At 39.3% G+C, this 17,345-nt stretch overlaps 1 protein-coding gene across 1 annotated transcript in view; it reads right to left on the bottom strand.

The window, feature by feature from the left end:
- Window positions 1-17,345, bottom strand: part of LOC117413302 (PH and SEC7 domain-containing protein 2-like) — a 208,720-nt gene that overhangs the window by 61,158 nt on the left and 130,217 nt on the right. The window contains exons 5-6 of the mRNA XM_058996660.1: window positions 16,174-16,254; window positions 15,221-15,333 (exon numbers count right to left, since the gene is read on the bottom strand). Coding sequence (XP_058852643.1) covers window positions 15,221-15,333; window positions 16,174-16,254 — 194 coding nt within the window. The remainder of the gene's footprint in view (window positions 1-15,220; window positions 15,334-16,173; window positions 16,255-17,345) is intronic.

Raw genomic sequence — 17,345 nt, 5'->3', positions numbered from 1 at the left:
AGTGTATCATATGCTGAATGTGTCTATGGCAAACTGTTTTCATAAGAACATAAGATAACATACAGGCAAGAAGAGACCATTTGGCCCATGTAAGCGTGTCCTGTTTCTAGTAGTGAAACTTTGTCAAGTTAAAGGATCCCAGTGATGCTGCCTCAACAACACGACGAGTTACCCATTCCACCCCCTCATCACTCGGTGTAGTGTCTCCTTCCCTCTGTCTAGCTCCACTTCATTTCCATCTGTGCCCTCTGCTCCTGGGTTCTGTGCTGCTCTTAAAGTATTGGTTAGGGTGCATACAGTAGATAAAGGCCATGGGGATCTACAAGTGGACAGCCAAGGACATCCAGTAAAATATCTAAACATGTGAATTCAACATATCCCCTTCAGGCCCTGGGGCCACACATGTATGTAGTCGTGGGTTTTCACTTGTGGGTTTTCTTTGCATACAGAGATAAGAATTCTGAAGAGTGCTGGCATTGGGAAAAAACTAGCAAAAAACCACTCAGAACATTAAGGAGTTTTTAAAAATCCAGTAATTACTATGCTATCATTTCATAGATCTGGGATGCCAATGTGCAGAGCTTCTTGTGAGGGTATTACATACCAGGTAAGATTTACTAATGTCTGATTTATTGTTAAAACAATTGTATTCCTGTCATAAATTTGCTTTGTGCTTGTATGATCTCTGGAGAGTCTGCTTCACACAAAAGCACGTCTATCATGAGGCATGGTGCACCCGAAAACACACACACATGCTCATGAGAAGCCAAACTTATATTAAAGTACATTACATGGTGCGAACAAAAGAATTCCAGTAAATGTTACCTAATACATATTGCCATCCTTTTGTAGGTCTTAGATTTTCTAGCGTATATGAAAAACGCACACATTATGGTAAAGGTGAATTTGATTTTGTTAGCTCTGTGTTCTTTCTTTTATATCAGCTCCCTGCTCCCTCCTGTGAACTCAACAGCCTCCATGTTCCTCTCTAATTTCCGTTTCCTCTGCTGCCCCTCTGAGGACCCTGCTCTTGGCTGCCTGCCGCTATGCCTGCCAGGGGGTTTGGACTTTATAAACTGTCCTTCTGACCTCGTCTCTTCCCAGGTTACTGCCTTCTCCAGAAATCCCCAGATTATGATACACTCAATACACTGTGCTAGTCTTCCAGCTAAATGCAAAAATGGAAAATGACAGACATTTGGACAGACAGATACCCTCATATACCCTACATTATTATATAACCTATGCAACAAAAAGGTCCTTAACAAGTTTCTTGACAACTGAACAAGCTAAATATATTCAAAATGTGTAAAGTGTGATAATAATACTCCAAGTTCATTTTGATGGACTGAACAGAGTTTGAAACCCTGGTATATTCTAGGATTGAGTTAGAATTTAAGAGCATGCTCTAGTTTGATAAGCACAAGCTCCCTTGGAAGAGAGAGTGGCTTGATGCTCCACCAGTACACTGAGAGAACTTCTAAGGACCTATGGGGTGAGTAGCTGTGAAGGACAGACTAGAGCAAGATCATTTACAGCCCTGTACATGAGTAATACAACTTTCAAATAAAGGCAAGATGCCAGTCTGCTTTGTTGTGTCGGTGTGAGCTGGAGAGTTCTGGACAAGCTGTAGCCTGCTCAGAACACAACCAGAAACAAAGCTTTCACTCAGGAAGAGCTATTTAAAGAATGCTTGATCACATCTGTTTGTTGGGTTAAATGAAGCAGTATGCACACATTTACAAAGGACGCACCGCCTTTAATACTGTAACTTGAAAAGGGTTCAAACCGTCCAGTTTTCGCATACGCAAAATGTCAGCAACACACGCCAAGTACTGGGCAGCAGTGTGGAGTAGTGGTTAGGGCTCTGGACTCTTGACCGGAGGGTTGTGGATTCAATCCCCAGTGAGGGACACTGCTGTTGTACCCCTGAGCAAGGTACTTTACCTAGATTGCTCCAGTAAAAACCCAATTGTATAAATGGGTAATTGTATGTAAAAATAATGTGATATCTGTATAATGTGAAATATTGTGATATCTTGTAACAATTTTAAGTTGCCCTAGATAAGGGCGTCTGCTAAGAAATAAATAATAATAAAATAACTACTGTTCTTCACACTAGAAAGATGACACATAAGACTATTTATATATGCAGGCCCTTTATGAATCATACTGTATATGCATTTAACTAATATAGACTGTTAAAGAATGTAGAACAGTTTTGTGGGTATCAGACTTTTTTTAATCTGGCAAAATATAATTTAAGTATCACCGAATAGTCAACTAGAAAAGTGTCAGTCGACCTCAGAAATTGGTAGTCGACTAATCACACGCTCCAATCTCAAAACAGCAGCAGAGCAGCATTTTACTACCAGCAAAACTACCACAATAGTAGTTTTTGTGTGTTTACGATGCTTTGGTCTGGGTTCAGAATCTTCTCTTCAGTTCAAGTTGCCATATACTGTACTGGACCAGTCAGAGTCTTTATGTTAGTAAACGCCAGCACCATCTAGTGAACATCCACTGTGGATCAAGTTTCTATTTGTATTGCTGTAAATACAGAGCAGTTCCTCTAGATGGCACTAGACAATTTTACCACATTTCCATCTGCATGAAACCAGTGTGTAAAACACTCTCATCTCATTCTACTATCAAACTGAGTCTGCTGCCAATTTCATCTGCAGTCTACAATCCAATCTGCAATGGCACATTACACAAAGCCAAGAATCACCTGTAGGTATCATTGCTTTGTATATCTGCTATGTATCAATTCATTCACCAGCCTCCATGTTTGCCTGAAAGAATATATATTCGCAGCCCTAATGTTTAAAATCCACCAGTACATTGGACGCTCGTTAGGTAACTTCTACCATCACCGCGAGCTGGAGAGAGCGACTTTTAACAATCCCAATTAAAATAGATTTTATCGCAATCGCTGCTGATGGAAATAAACAAGGCTAATATCACAGAATTTGGCTGATCTAGCTTGCATTACATATGTCTACGGCTGGCAACTAGAATTTAAAAGCCAATTCTGAACACAGATTTATAAAACACCTTAATGAGACAAAAACAAACAATAAAATGTATTTGAGTATTTGCAGAATGATTGGAAATCTTGAATAGGGCCAATGCAGTTATGTATCTATAATAACACACTAGTAAACCAGACAGCTAGAATGTCAGCATTCTTTCAAAAATAAAGCATGCAGATTATTAACTATCGATACCATCTGAATGGGTTCAGCACTCTAACTGGAGCTTGAGCTGTTTCTGAAGTCAGCCTCAAGGCGTGGCAGCTGTAAGCAGTGAGACAGACATGATGCAATAGCCGCTGTTTTGATCTGTCTGACAGGAGCCCATTCAGCCCCCTGCTGTTTCCAGTCAGGAAAAATGATTAGCTCTTTCCATGCCACTAATCCCAGGTTTTCACTTAAAAAGTAAGTAGTGAGGTTCCAAAAAATATTTCTACGTCCCCATGTGTTGCTACAACTGTTTAAATAACGTACCTGCCATTTTTCCTTTTCATTATTAATATCCTGATAACTGTTTACACATAACTTTAAAGTCTGTTTCAAAGTTATTTTCAAAATGTCCGCTCTATTGCACTGGGGTTTGAGATCTGTCCTCTGAATCACTGCAGGAAGTGCGATAAAAAATGTAATAAAATAAAACAACAAGTGCTCTGGCTTTTCTGTTCCGTACCACATCATGGATCGTTATTGCTACCTGTTTGACAATGTGGGCTATAATCCTTACACCATCAGTGCACAAAAGCTTTGAAACACAGTTTAAAAAATTGTCAGGATGTGAACATTGACATGAAAAAGTACAGGTACGTTATTTAAACAGTTGTAGCAACACGTGGGGACGTGTACCGCTATATTCTACAGAACCCTGCTACCTGCTCTTCAGGACTAACGATACTGTCATTATCCAGAGTGGAATACATGTGCCAGCCACTGGACATGTCCATGCCAGTTCTACAGTCTTTAATATATTCATCTTTCTTAAAACCAGGGAAGATTAAAGAGAAAATACCCCTACCAAATGATATGTAGTGGCAATGCTGACAGGGACACTATAATGAAATAGATAGGTCTGTAGTGACAATGCTGGCAGGGACACTACAATGAAATAGATAGGTCTGTAGTGACAATGCTGACAGGGACACTGCAATGAAATAGATAGGTCTGTAGTGACAATGCTGACAGGGACACTACAATGAAATAGATAGGTCTGTAGTGACAATGCTGGCAGGGACACTGCAATGAAATAGATAGGTCTGTAGTGACAATGCTGGCAGGGACACTGCAATGAAATAGATGGATCTGTACAAGGGGGTGGATGGTAGTAGTTTTGGAAAAGTAATCACTTAGTCTTGGTTATGCATTGTACCTATACAGTTCAGTATTATCGATGATTGTATTTTGGAACAGTAATCACTTAGTCTTGGTTGTGTATTGTACTGATACAGTTCAGTATTATCGGTGACTGTATTATTGTCAATAAAACCTGTTTCTGACAGGGATAAGAAGCTGATCATTGCCATGGCTACTGAGATGTTCCTTTCTCTTCTTGTAGACACCCATCCAGAAAGAGATGCTGGGGGTAAAGTGCCATGTAATAGAACTGGGCATCAAAAAACATGCATTATATTTATATAAAGGTATGGCTTTATTTTAAAAAGCCAAAAAGCAAAAACCAGAGAATAAGAAAGTGTGTGAGTGAGTGAAAGATAAACAGAGTCTCAATTAAAGAAAACATTCTAAGCATGATTATCCGGAGGATTTAAATTATCATACAACCCTAAAGATAGTATAACCACAGAGTATCACTGCTACACAGTCATAAGACTGATATAGTAACGTGTTGCAATGAACCACTTGAAACCACACTGACAGGGAGCTGCTAGAGCTAAATCACTGGGCAAAACTTGTTCCAGTCGCCTTGTCCTTGCTGGCAAAAACCATTTAAAATAAAACCACAGTAGAACCCGAGTTAGGAACACCAAACTTGTATAAATGGGGAACTGTATGTGAAAATAATGTGATATCTGTATAATATGAAATATTGTATAATATGATATCTTGTAACAATTGTAAGTCGCCCTGGATAAGGGCATCTGCTAAGAAATAGATAATAATTGAAATAGCCATCCTCTCACTCTTAGTATTATCTTTTTTTTTAAACAGCTAGCTAATTTCAGTACACTCCCAGGTGTATAATTGGTGGCTAATCAGTTTAACTTGCCAGATTGTGTTATATATGTATTGCTACGTTTATTATTATTATTATGAGTAGTAGTATAATAATAATAATAATAATAATAATAATAATAATAATAATGAAGAAGAAAAAGAAGAAGAAGAAGAAGAAGAAGAAGAAGAAGAAGAAGAAGAAGAAGAAGAAGAAGAAGAAGAAACAAATAAACATAACACCGTGTAACACATTTTTTTTTTTTTTTTTGTTCCTGGGTAGTAAGTGTTATTTCCTAATTGCTTATGCCTCAAAAGTATAGAAAATGGCTATTATTCCCCACAAACTTTGCTTTTGTGACCAGGACAGTGATATTTTGAAATTTACCTATTTTCCAGAACATTTCCAGATTCAGTGCTGAGTAAACTTGGAGTAACTTCTAGAACTTTCTAGAACTTTCCATTAATATAAATAGTAGTATAAATACAGGGGCCTTAAGCCCACCAGTTCAGTTTAGTTCCAGCTCCCTAAGTGGATACATATCTGCATTTTTCTGAGATGGCATCAAGGTCATATGAGACTTCAAAATGGTGGCATTCCTGATGGGTCTCCAAGGCGGTTTTACCAAGTTTCCCTGCTATCTTTGCCTTTGGGACAGCAGGGACACCAAGGCACACTACCACAGGCGGGACTGGCCACAGCGGACCGAGTTCTCTGTGGGGAGGAACAACGTCAAGTGGGAGCCACTGGTGTACCCCCGGAAGGTGCTGATGCCACCACTGCACATCAAATTGGGCCTTATGAAACAATTTGTCAGAGCTAAGGAGTCGGCAGCCTTCAAGTACCTTCAAGACTTCTTCCCTAAGCTGTCTGAGGCAAAGGTCAAAGCCGGTGTCTTCGTCGGACCACAGATAAAGAAGATCCTGGAGTGCAATGAATTCCCCAAGAAGCTCACTAGTAAGGAGAAAGCGGCTTGGAACAGCTTTGTCGCAGTGGTTCGGGGCTTCCTGGGCAATCACAAGGCCGAAAACTATGTGGAGCTGGTTGAAACTCTGGTGAAGAACTACAGCACAATGGGCTGTAGGATGTCCCTCAAAGTCCATATCCTTGATGCTCATCTTGATAAATTCAAGGAGAACATGGGAGCGTACTCGGAGGAGCAAGGCGAGCGCTTCCACCAGGATATACTGGACTTTGAACGCCGCTGCCAAGGACAGTATAACGAGAACATGATGGGAGACTACATTTGGGGGCTGATTCGTGAAAGTGATTTACAGTATAATCGTAAATCTCGAAAAACTACTCACTTCTAAATCTTTTGTAGTCATTTTTGTATTACTTTAGTATGAATACATGTTAATTTGGATTCATATGTTGTTTTTTTCTGACTTTATGTGAACGAAAAGACACAAATTTGCCCGTTTTCTCATTGGAAATAGGTAAATTTCAAAATATCACTGTCCTGGTCACAAAAGCAAAGTTTGTGGGGAATAACAGCCATTTTCTATACTTTTGAGGCATAAGCAATTAGGAAATAACACTTACTACCCAGGAACGAAAATTGTGTTACATAGTGTAATTATAGATTCATATTCAATATAAACTAAATGAAAACGCATGCCGCACTGAGGAATAAGCATGTATGTCTGTGCTAATCACTTTATAAAAATAATGTTCTTGATTACCCTAGTACCTTTTTTATTTGAATTTGTTTTCACTGCAGGTGCCATAAATTTAATTATATAGGAAACGGCTGTTTATGCTATTTTTGACAGGTAGTGTCTGAAAACCAGGACTTTTTAAAGATTCTGTCAGGACACCGAGACCTCTGATGGAAAACCAAGACTGGTCACTAGGATAGCATTTTTGTAAACAGGTGGTCAGTTTACCTCCAAATCTGAGGGGCTGCCTTGGTACTCTTCTAACAATGCAGAAGCCTATCGTGTAAGAAACCATAATTGACTATCACGACATAGAGAATTGAGTTCTCAGTTATTAGTAATCTATGTTTTGGACTGCATGGTGCTTGTCAGCAGTGTGTTGCACAATATAAAGCTCTGAATGCAAAATAATGCATGCCATAATAAAGTGGATAATAACAGTCTGTGCACTGTGTTGCAAGAGGAGAAGTATTCAGTGCAACACATTTCTGAAGCCATCTCACAGTAGAAAGCATTAAATCAGCAGATAAGCAGAGAGGAGGATCCTTTACATGAAGCCTGGGGGCTGGTTTCATTTGAAAGAAACAACATTGCATAATGTGATGTAAAATATTCTAAGAGCTGGAAGAACATGACACACTGCAATGGGGAAACAAAGCAGTTCAGAGCAGTACACCAAGTTTGACTATGAGTTGCATTAACCAGCATGTGGTATGATTTATGACGTTATGGAAGTCAATGTACTGTAATATATCTATAATAATGTTTTCCTAAGTGACATAATTCTGTTTTGGGATTGCACCATTTCCATAGTCTAACGTTATTAACGCAATGAGCAAATGTCTACAGAGGCAGCAGTGTGGAGTAATGGTTAGGGCTCTGAACTGTACCCTTGAGCAAGGTACTTTACCTAGATTGCTCCAGCAAAAACCCAACTGTATATATGGGTAATTGTATGTAAAAATAATGTGTAAAAAATAATGTAATTGTATGTAAAAATAATGTGATATCTTGTAACAATTGTAAGTCGCCCTGGATAAGGGCATCTGCTAAGAAATAAATAATAAAACAAACCTATATAACAGGTAAATTGACATGTGGGTTGTATGCTTCCCTTTGGAAACTATGCAGGATCTTGTAACAATGGGAAAGTACTACAAAACATACAGTGCCCCCTATGGGCCACAGTTATGACAGCACATAATGTAGCAGGTCTGCTTGCCAAACTCTATACCAGTGCTTTCAGGATGAGCTTATCTGTTTTACTCTGTTGGTTGAAAGGTTGTAAATACTCAATATTTCCAATGGGCTCTTGCCCAATGCAGAATGCAACCAATCACACACTCCTTTACCAGAACAGAAAGAAGCCATACAGTTCTGTTCCATGCCACACACACAGGGGCTGGACACAGCATTAGAAACACACATGTAAATAGGGGTAGCTCTGAACTGGACGGATAGCAAAGTGAGAAAGTTGACCTCAGAAACAAGTCACTTAATCGCATGTCATAGGATTGGGAAGTGATTGGGAAGTGTGTGGTTTCAGATGGACGGAAGTGCAGTTACAACTGCAACCCATTAACATACAAATACAATTTAAACCATTACAAGAAGTTTTAGTGCACTAGCAGCAACGTGTTACTAAACAGTATGCTCACAAACAGAGACCAAGACATGATCTAATACATGCTTTACTACTTTTACCTCAACTCTTCGATTCTGTCAGATTGATAGTCCTTCTAGCCTACATGGCTGAGTGACTGTGTCAGTACTGGCATGTATCACCCTGCTGCAAGGCAGTTTCAGTCATGAGTGGAGGGCAGGTGCTTGGTTCATTCAATCAATCTTTATTTCTTATACAGCACCTTTCGTGATAAATCACCTGAAAGCACTTAGCACTAGATAAAAATTACAAAAATACTATACAAAACAATTATTTTACTATAAAAAGCAGTGACAAAAATAGGTAGTATAAAAAAAATAATAAGTAGTATAAAATAGGATCATACCTTTTCCCTTTAAAATACATATGCTAAATTATAAAAATGTGTTTTTAATCTGACTTTAAAAGCAGCAAAGAGATGGTGCTTCACTTACAAATCGTGGCAGATCATTCCACAACTTTGCGTCTCTAAGCTGACCGCTCGGCCACCTGCCTTCTTTCTCTGTATCCTTGGAATACTGAGTGAACCTTCATCCTGGGATCTACGAGAGTGACTAGGGGCACACAGGATCAGCAAGGCCATTTAAAGCTTATAAGTTAGAATCATAACCTCAAAATCAATCCTAAACCAGACAGGAAGCCAATGCAAGGCTGCTAACACAGGGGCCATGTGTTTGTGATTCTTTGCCTTTCAGCCTTCAACAGAGGAGAAACTACCTAATGTAAAAATGTATCAGATGGATTTATATTATTTTGTTATTATTTATTATTATTTATTTCTTAGCAGACGCCCTTATCCAGGGCAACTTACAATTGTTACAAGATATTACATTATTTATTTTTTTTACACATTATTTATTTATACAGTTGGGTTTTTACTGGAGCAATCTAGGTAAAGTACCTTGCTCAAGGGTACAGCAGCAGTGTCCTTCACCGGGGATTGAACCTACAACCCTCCAGTCAAGAGTCCAGTGCCCTAACCACTACTCCACACTGCTGCCACAGTTGATTCTGTATCATTTCTGTTTTATCTGAGTTTAGCATTAACCACTTCTATGCTGCCTAACGTATCTGGTACATCCTCAATAATGTTTGCTCAGTGCTGCCTAACGTACCAGGTATGTCCTGATTAAAAACAAGTTTAAAAAAAAAAAAACACTGGACTGCCGTTTTTTCACTTGGGATCAATCATCTAGAAGCTTTTACAGATAATATGTGGTTGGTGGTTCTAATTTCATTATGTTACACTGATAAAATACCTTCGATGAGACACAGTTGTTAGACCTAATCTACAGCCTGCTTGAATGCTAGCGCTGGCCACCGCTATGATGCACCCAGAGCACATTTAAAACAATCTGCGTGTAACTTTTGTTTCTCTGCAATAAGGATTGATAAGACAAACAGTTCTCCTTTGATTAGGAGCCGTGTTACCAGCTTGTGTTTTGTGACGCACCTGCATTTCTCTGCACTGTACGGCATTCTCTTTTTTTGATGTGACGATACAGAAAGACCCTCCTACTTCTGAGCTTGTCATGTCGACATTATTAACTTCTCACGTGTGTGGGGAGGCAATTAAAACCTGTGGCCAAAGATACTCTATGATGTGGCTTCATTATTCAAAGATACTCTATGATGTGGCTTCATTATTTTTTCTCCAGTGACGTTTGAGATCAACGATCAGAGGCTCAAATGAACTAAATGGTTTTTTTGTTACAGCTCCTGTTTGCAAGCTTGTACAGTCGCCACTGCTTAGAACGGGCTTGTTTGTGATTCGCCCGCAGTGGACGGTATAAACTCCCACACAATAACCTGACATTCAAAATGTCCCCCATCACCAGTTCAGTAAGCAAAATAAAATAAGTGTGCATGCTGTTAAAATTCTTTAAGACACGCGTAACACTAATAAATAAAATGTATTAAAACCTATGAATGTAATAAAAAGTGCAAAAAAGTAACACAAGTGCATAAATGTACAGCTACATTACTGCAAATTGTTTCCAGCGAAGAACTCTGTGATACGCATCTGGACGATCTTTTTTTGCAAGTATGGACGGCAAACTCTGTCAGCGTTTTCTACAAAATCCCAATTCGGCTCTATATCTGGATGCTGCTCCATAGCACGCCGCAGTGTTACAAGCGCAGCACGCACGCTTACGTCATCGGTGTCTGTTTCAGGCAGAGCGTCCTGGTCGCTAAGGTGACACAGCCGAGAATTCTTCCTCTGACATCCCCTCTGGTGTTGTCAGAGTTTCAGTTTCGGTTGTATTTTCATCAGCACTCTCCTCAACTACAGAAACCCCAGCTTTTTTGAAGCAATGTTACATTGTTTGCTGACTGACAGAGTTACAGCTCTTCCCAGCCATGCTTGCAGTTGAAGTCAGTGCTGTTTTTTCAAACTGTGAACCCAACACTGTGTACAGGGATTAAATAGCCAAGGTACAGTACAGTTTGGAATGTCCTGAAAAAGAAAGAAACCACTGGTGTCTTCAACGACCAGGTCGGCCAAGGAAAACAACAGCAGTTGATGACAGAAAAATTATCAGAGCTGTGAAAAACAACCCTAAAATAAGTGTCAGTGAAATCACCAACTACCTCCAGAATGCTGGGGTGAAAGTGTCACAATCTACTGTTCGCAGAAGACTTCGGCAGCAGAATTACAAAGGCTACACTGCAAGATGCAAACCTCTGATCAGCACCAAAAACAGAAAGGCCAGATTAGAATCTGCTAAAAAGTACAGAGGTGAGCCAGTAAAGTTTTGGTGAGTCAATGGGTCGCAGACTCACTGCTGTTATTGCATGCAAGGGATTTGCGACTAAATACTAGCTTTTATACTTCCTATATTTGCTTTAAGCTGTATTGTCCCAATACTTATGCTCACATAAAATGGGGGGATGGAACTCTAAAAGTGCTGTTATTCTTAGTTGGTAAAACATGTATGTCTTGAAACCACCAGAAATAAAAGGTGACATTCTGTACTTTTGCCTCATATTAATTATTTTACTCGTATTGTGATAGCAGCATCACTAGTGTTAATACATATTTAAAAGATAAACAGGGAAGCTGCAATCATGATCATTCTTTCCCAAGCACGCTTTCTTGGTGCTGAAAGAATAGCTCCAAAAACAGAATCAATTATACCGTCGGTATGTAACATAGACCGAGCCAGCAGATACTAAACAACTACCTGTATAATGCAGGGACGCTTTACTTTAATTATTATTATTATTATTATTATTTATTTATTTCTTAGCAGACGCCCTTATCCAGGGTGACTTACAGTCGTAAACAAAAATACATTTCAAGGATCACAGTACAAGTAATAATACAATTAAGAGCAAGATAAATACAATGACTTTGGTTCTAGCAAGTACAAGTATGACAAAATACGATTCAATAACGGAGCAGATAACAGTGTCAGTGATAGTTACATCAGGATATAATTAAATACAAAATACTACAGATTAAATAACACTTGACAGATTACAGTACTCTAAAGTACAGGATTAAATGCAGTAAAATAGGGGGCAGATAAGAGCAAGTAAAGCGCATTTAAGAAAGAGTGATAAGTGTCCAGGGGGAAAAAAAAGAGGAGTTCTCTAAGAGGTGAGTCTTGAGGAGGCACCGGAAGGTGGTCAGGGACTGGGCAGTCCTGACATCTGTAGGAAGGTCATTCCACCACTGCGGAGCGAGGGTGGAGAAGGAGCGGGCTCTGGAGGCAGGGGAGCGTAAAGGAGGTACAGCCAGTCTTCTAGTGCAGGAGGAGTGGAGAGGTCGAGTGGGGGTGTAGGGAGAGATGAGGGTCTGGAGGTAGCTGGATGCAGTCTGGTCAAGGCATCTGTAGGCTAGTACAAAAGTCTTGAACTGGATGCGAGCGGTGATCGGGAGCCAGTGGAGTGAGCGAAGCAGTGGAGTTGCGTGGGAGAAGCGAGGCAGAGAGAACACCAGGCGAGCAGCGGAGTTCTGGATGAGCTGGAGCGGACGGGTGGATAGACACATACAGCAGTATATCAACCCTAGATCGATCAAGCAACAGTTTGCACCTCCATACCTTGCATTCACATAGATTTCAATATCAAAGACACTGCTTATACAGTAGTAGGCTAGGCTACTGATTACTGTATTGGTAAATTTTGTCGGCGTTTTGAATGTAATATGTACAAAAGGTGCTTCTTTCTTATTCCACTGCCCTTTCAGCCCATTTTATTTGAGTTGAATTAATTGCCCCCCAGGTTTGTCAAGCAAGTGATTAATAGATAGATAGCGGTTTGATAAGCGGAATCACGGCTAATACTGAAAAAGAAAACAAAAAAACAGCTGGTACTGTAACAGAAAACAAGAAAGTCCAAAAATGTAAATTAATTAGAATAGGTAACATGTACTCATATTTGTGTGACACCTGTCAATTATGGAGACAGAAGTAGAGAAATCATAAACTCACTTCCCAGCAAACAACACAACATAGATACATCTGTTTGAATTCTGTAGAATCTGTGCTGGCCCTTTAAATATTTAGCTTATTAGCCATGCTAATGCCTGTGATAATGATAAACATTAAATACAAATGTATGTATGTGCACAAATCTCATATGTTTAAGCACAAAATTATTTTGAATGAAAATGACTACGTTTTGCAATAAGCGTGACAGGCTTGCAATGTGCAGAATGTTTCCATTACATGCGTTTAGCCCTATTATCAGCAACATTGGCAAAGGGCTGCAGTGCCCAAGGGCTCAATCCGTAACATATCCCTGTAGCTGCATTCTCCAGAGGCTCCCTTTCCTTTTCATGCCCCTCCCCTGGTAATTCCACACACAGGTATAAGGAAACAGTTAACTTTTTTTTTTAAGTATTGTTATTTATTTCTCATTGATATCAGAAGCATACTTTGACACCCACGATCTGCATTCCATGCTATTGACTATGCCATACAGGTGTGGTAGGAGCTGGGTGAGTGGTGAGTGGGGGGCAGTTGGAAGGGGCTTTCAGCAGGAGTATGAGTAAGGGATACACATGTGCGGGCTCGATCCACAGGCAGTGTTGTTGGCCGGCTCCATGCTGAGATTCCAGTCTTCGGGGCTTCCGAACAGAGTACTGTTTTCAGCATTGTGGGTTTGTTTTACAGTCCACACTTCTGTAAATATGTTTATGTATAGTGTAAGGATCACGGGTCGGAGCTACTCAGAACAAAGGCTGACAGGTGGATTTCTGTTAAATAAAGAGTGGAGTTTGATGCTCCAGAGATATTTTGTCCATCTCCTTCATGTTGACACTTATCCAGTTAGCAAGTCGCTACAATATATTTTTAAGTTATATGTTGAATAGCCTACACTATCCTGTGATCCATTGTTTCATTTCTCCATTTAGTAGCTTATTTATATATTTGTGGAGGTGGGCATGCAACCTCGGGGGTGCTTTGATTCTGCATTCCATCTGCATTCCATTTGAGTGTAGACTTGTCTGAGGAATATTGGTATGTACTGTACACCTATGATAGCTGCTTGGCAGGGTATTATTAACAGTCCATTGTCGTGTAGTATTCCAATTCTGCGCATTCACGTGTAGCTCTTGTGCATTTCTGCTATATTGGTAATGAATGCGCAGGTGGTTTTGCGAGACACAAACACATTTGCGAGTTGAGCAAAAAACTGCTATTTTCCAACTTCGTGCAATTGTTTTGTGCTGTGTTGGAAAATATCAATTCTTGTGCAAAAGCACTAATTTTTGCAAGGCACAAATTCTGCGACAGGATTGCGCATCACTTTGAATATATGGGCCTATATCTACAATGACACAGTAGTGCAACAGTGCAAGGATAGCGCATTAGCTGAGGATCCAGTAACGTGGTGTGTAGGTCAGTCCAGTGCACAGGTTTACCCCAGTTTGGCTGTTAAACACATTTTCTCCACTAGCCAACAGAGAAAAGAAAACAGTAGCCCATCATAGTTTATTCTAATATACTTAACTGTTACACACTGCCAGTGTATGTTTAAAAATGCACTGTATACAACATTGATATAGCATTTCGATTTCAAGACCACGTCACTAACATGCATAAAATATTTTCTAAACAAAGCTGTTACAGGAGGAGAAAGGCAGACACAGATTAAGCACTTCCTATATATTTATTTTGCTAAACTTAAATAAATGACCAACAAAATAATGATATACCGTACAGGAGAAAAGAAAGCAAAAGAGTTTACCTGCGCTGGGGAATATAGCTTTAAATCTCACGAGCAAAAACAACCCTTCATTTCTAATTGTAATCTTGTTTACAATCCTCCCTGTCTGCGGAGTCTCCAATAGAAATGTAGGAATTTGCTGCCACTCAGTAGCTGGGGGTGGGTTTAGAGTATTCAGAACTAATCAATGCTAGATACAAGTCAGGAGGTGTCTGAACTGGGAAAGGAGTGAAATCAATGTCAATTGGAGTAGCCATTTCAAGTGTTTTCCTGGGGTTTATTAGATTACACTGATTTCATTATTTTGGTTTCAGGGGTGTTTTATCAGTGTTTATCGGTTAAAACAGAAAAACAAGATATCTGGATCTAAACTGGGTTAAGAAAGTTCGCAGCCCCCATGCCTTTCTTTTCAGGAATTCTGAATTGCAAACAGCCTATTGCAGATAGTTCAACATTGTAAGAGTGCAGGTAAAGCTGCATCGAATCGTCTGTATGGACTGTGTGAAGGAACACCTACCTTCTGAGGTCACACCCTCCGCATTGCACTGGCAGTATCTCTGAGAGAAGTGGATGAGAACGCGCTCTCTTTCTTGAGTCTCGCCCATTAAAGGAAAGGCTTTCAGAAATGTTCTGGAAGTACAAACGGGAGAAACGGGTTAAAGAAGGGCCATTCCACCAGCACAACACACAGCAGAGTAAGAATACTAATGACTGCAATTCTGTAGATGTGTCATTCCCTTCTGTAGCTGTGTTTGTGCAGGGACTGCCAAGGAAAATGAGCTCATAGCTAAATCTGGGTGCAATGCATCTTACAACATGTCAAACACTGTACGTCCCTGTCAAATAAACACATTAATAATAATAATAATAATAATAATAATAATAATAATAATAATAATAATAATAATAATAATAATAATAATAATAATAGGGCTACACATAAGATTAGCCATATAAAGATATCTACAAAAAGGGTCAAGTTACACAAGTACTCAAAAGTCCAGTAAATCTAACATGAATGGCAATCATTTGTATATCTCACATTTTCCTATATCAAAGATGCTCCATGCACACACTTCAGTGCTGCATCACAAGTTTACCATATTCTTCGACAGGTCATGTGAACAGACAAATGTAAATTACAAACTGTACTTTAAACAGCCTGGAATTATGATGGACAGTACTGTAAAACAGAAATATTATAGTTTATTACTTACAATATCTGAAATATTAGCTTATATACAATTTATTTTTATAGCTACTGAATAGAAAATACCATTAAAAATCAAATGCACGTTTCATCTAAATGTCAAAAGTACAGAATTACACCAATACATATTAGGTACAGAAACGGTTTGGTTAGCTCTACGTACTTTAAACAAGACACAATTGGGATTAACTGTTTTTAAATATGTGCTGACACCCCAGTTTGTGATTCGGATCCACTCTGTCTGCATGCTGTGAACTCACCTGAGTGCTCTGTCCAGACTCAGGCCCGTGAAGTCAAAGAAACCCACGTATTCTTCAGCCACCAGCTTGCTAAACTCATTACTGTGCACAAAAACATGAGTCATTAGGTGGTGGGTGGATCTCAGATATGCAAAGATTATCAGACCAGTTGTTTCCATGCAGGCAAGAAGATGAGTAATCTCTTCACACACCAGTTCACAATGCTATCTGATCACTGACATCCTGCTGCTTCAAAACAGACACTCTGACTAAAGGTAACTAGTAATTATGGGATACGGATACCAACACTGAAAAGCCTCTCAACACAATCTTTGCTTCCTTCCACTGCCCAATGAAGGCTGAGATTATATTATAGGGCTTACTTCAGGGTCCGCATGTAGGCTACTCACCCTTGATTTGTAGCTACTGACTATAGAACTATACACCAAAGAAGGGTATAATGTAGTACTTAAAAGAAACAGCAAACTACTAAATTACTTAAAGACATCGAAAAATATATTTACCAAGTTTCTTTTCAGTACTACAATAGGAGCATCCAGTCAATAAATACAGTGCTGCTTCGTGGCCTGCATATTTCCTGTTCTATGGCGCTGTGGCGGAGTGTCCCGCCCCTTTGTTTATTATTTATTTATATTATGATTTATATGTTTATATGACGGCGAAAGTCGATATTATTTGTTATTCTTTTATATACAGTACTGTGCAAAAGTTTTAGGCAGGTGTGAAAAAATGCTGTAAAGTAAGAATGCTTTCAAAAATAGACATGTTAATAGATTATATTGATCAATTAACAAAATGCAAAGTGAGTGAACAGAAGAAAAATCTAAATCAAATCCATATTTGGTGTGACCACCCTTTGCCTTCAAAACAGCATCAATTCTTCTAGGTACACTTGCACAAAGTCAGGGATTTTGTAGGCATATAGTCAGGTGTATGATTAAACAATTATACCAAACAGGTGCTAATGATCATCAATTCAATATGTAGGTTGAAACACAATCATTAACTGAAACTGAAACAGAAACAGCTGTGTAGGAGGAATAAAACTGGGTGAGGAACAGCCCAACTCAGTTAACAAGGTGAGGTTGCTGAAGACAGTTTACTGTCAAAAGTCATACACCATGGCAAGACTGAGCACAGCAACAAGACACAAGGTAGTTATACTGCATCAG

Source organism: Acipenser ruthenus, chromosome 23, assembly GCF_902713425.1.
Source record: "Acipenser ruthenus chromosome 23, fAciRut3.2 maternal haplotype, whole genome shotgun sequence".
In the NCBI taxonomy this organism is placed as follows: Eukaryota; Metazoa; Chordata; class Actinopteri; order Acipenseriformes; family Acipenseridae; genus Acipenser; species Acipenser ruthenus.
Note: the sequence above shows the minus strand (reverse complement) of the source record. Positions and strands in the feature narration are given on the sequence as shown.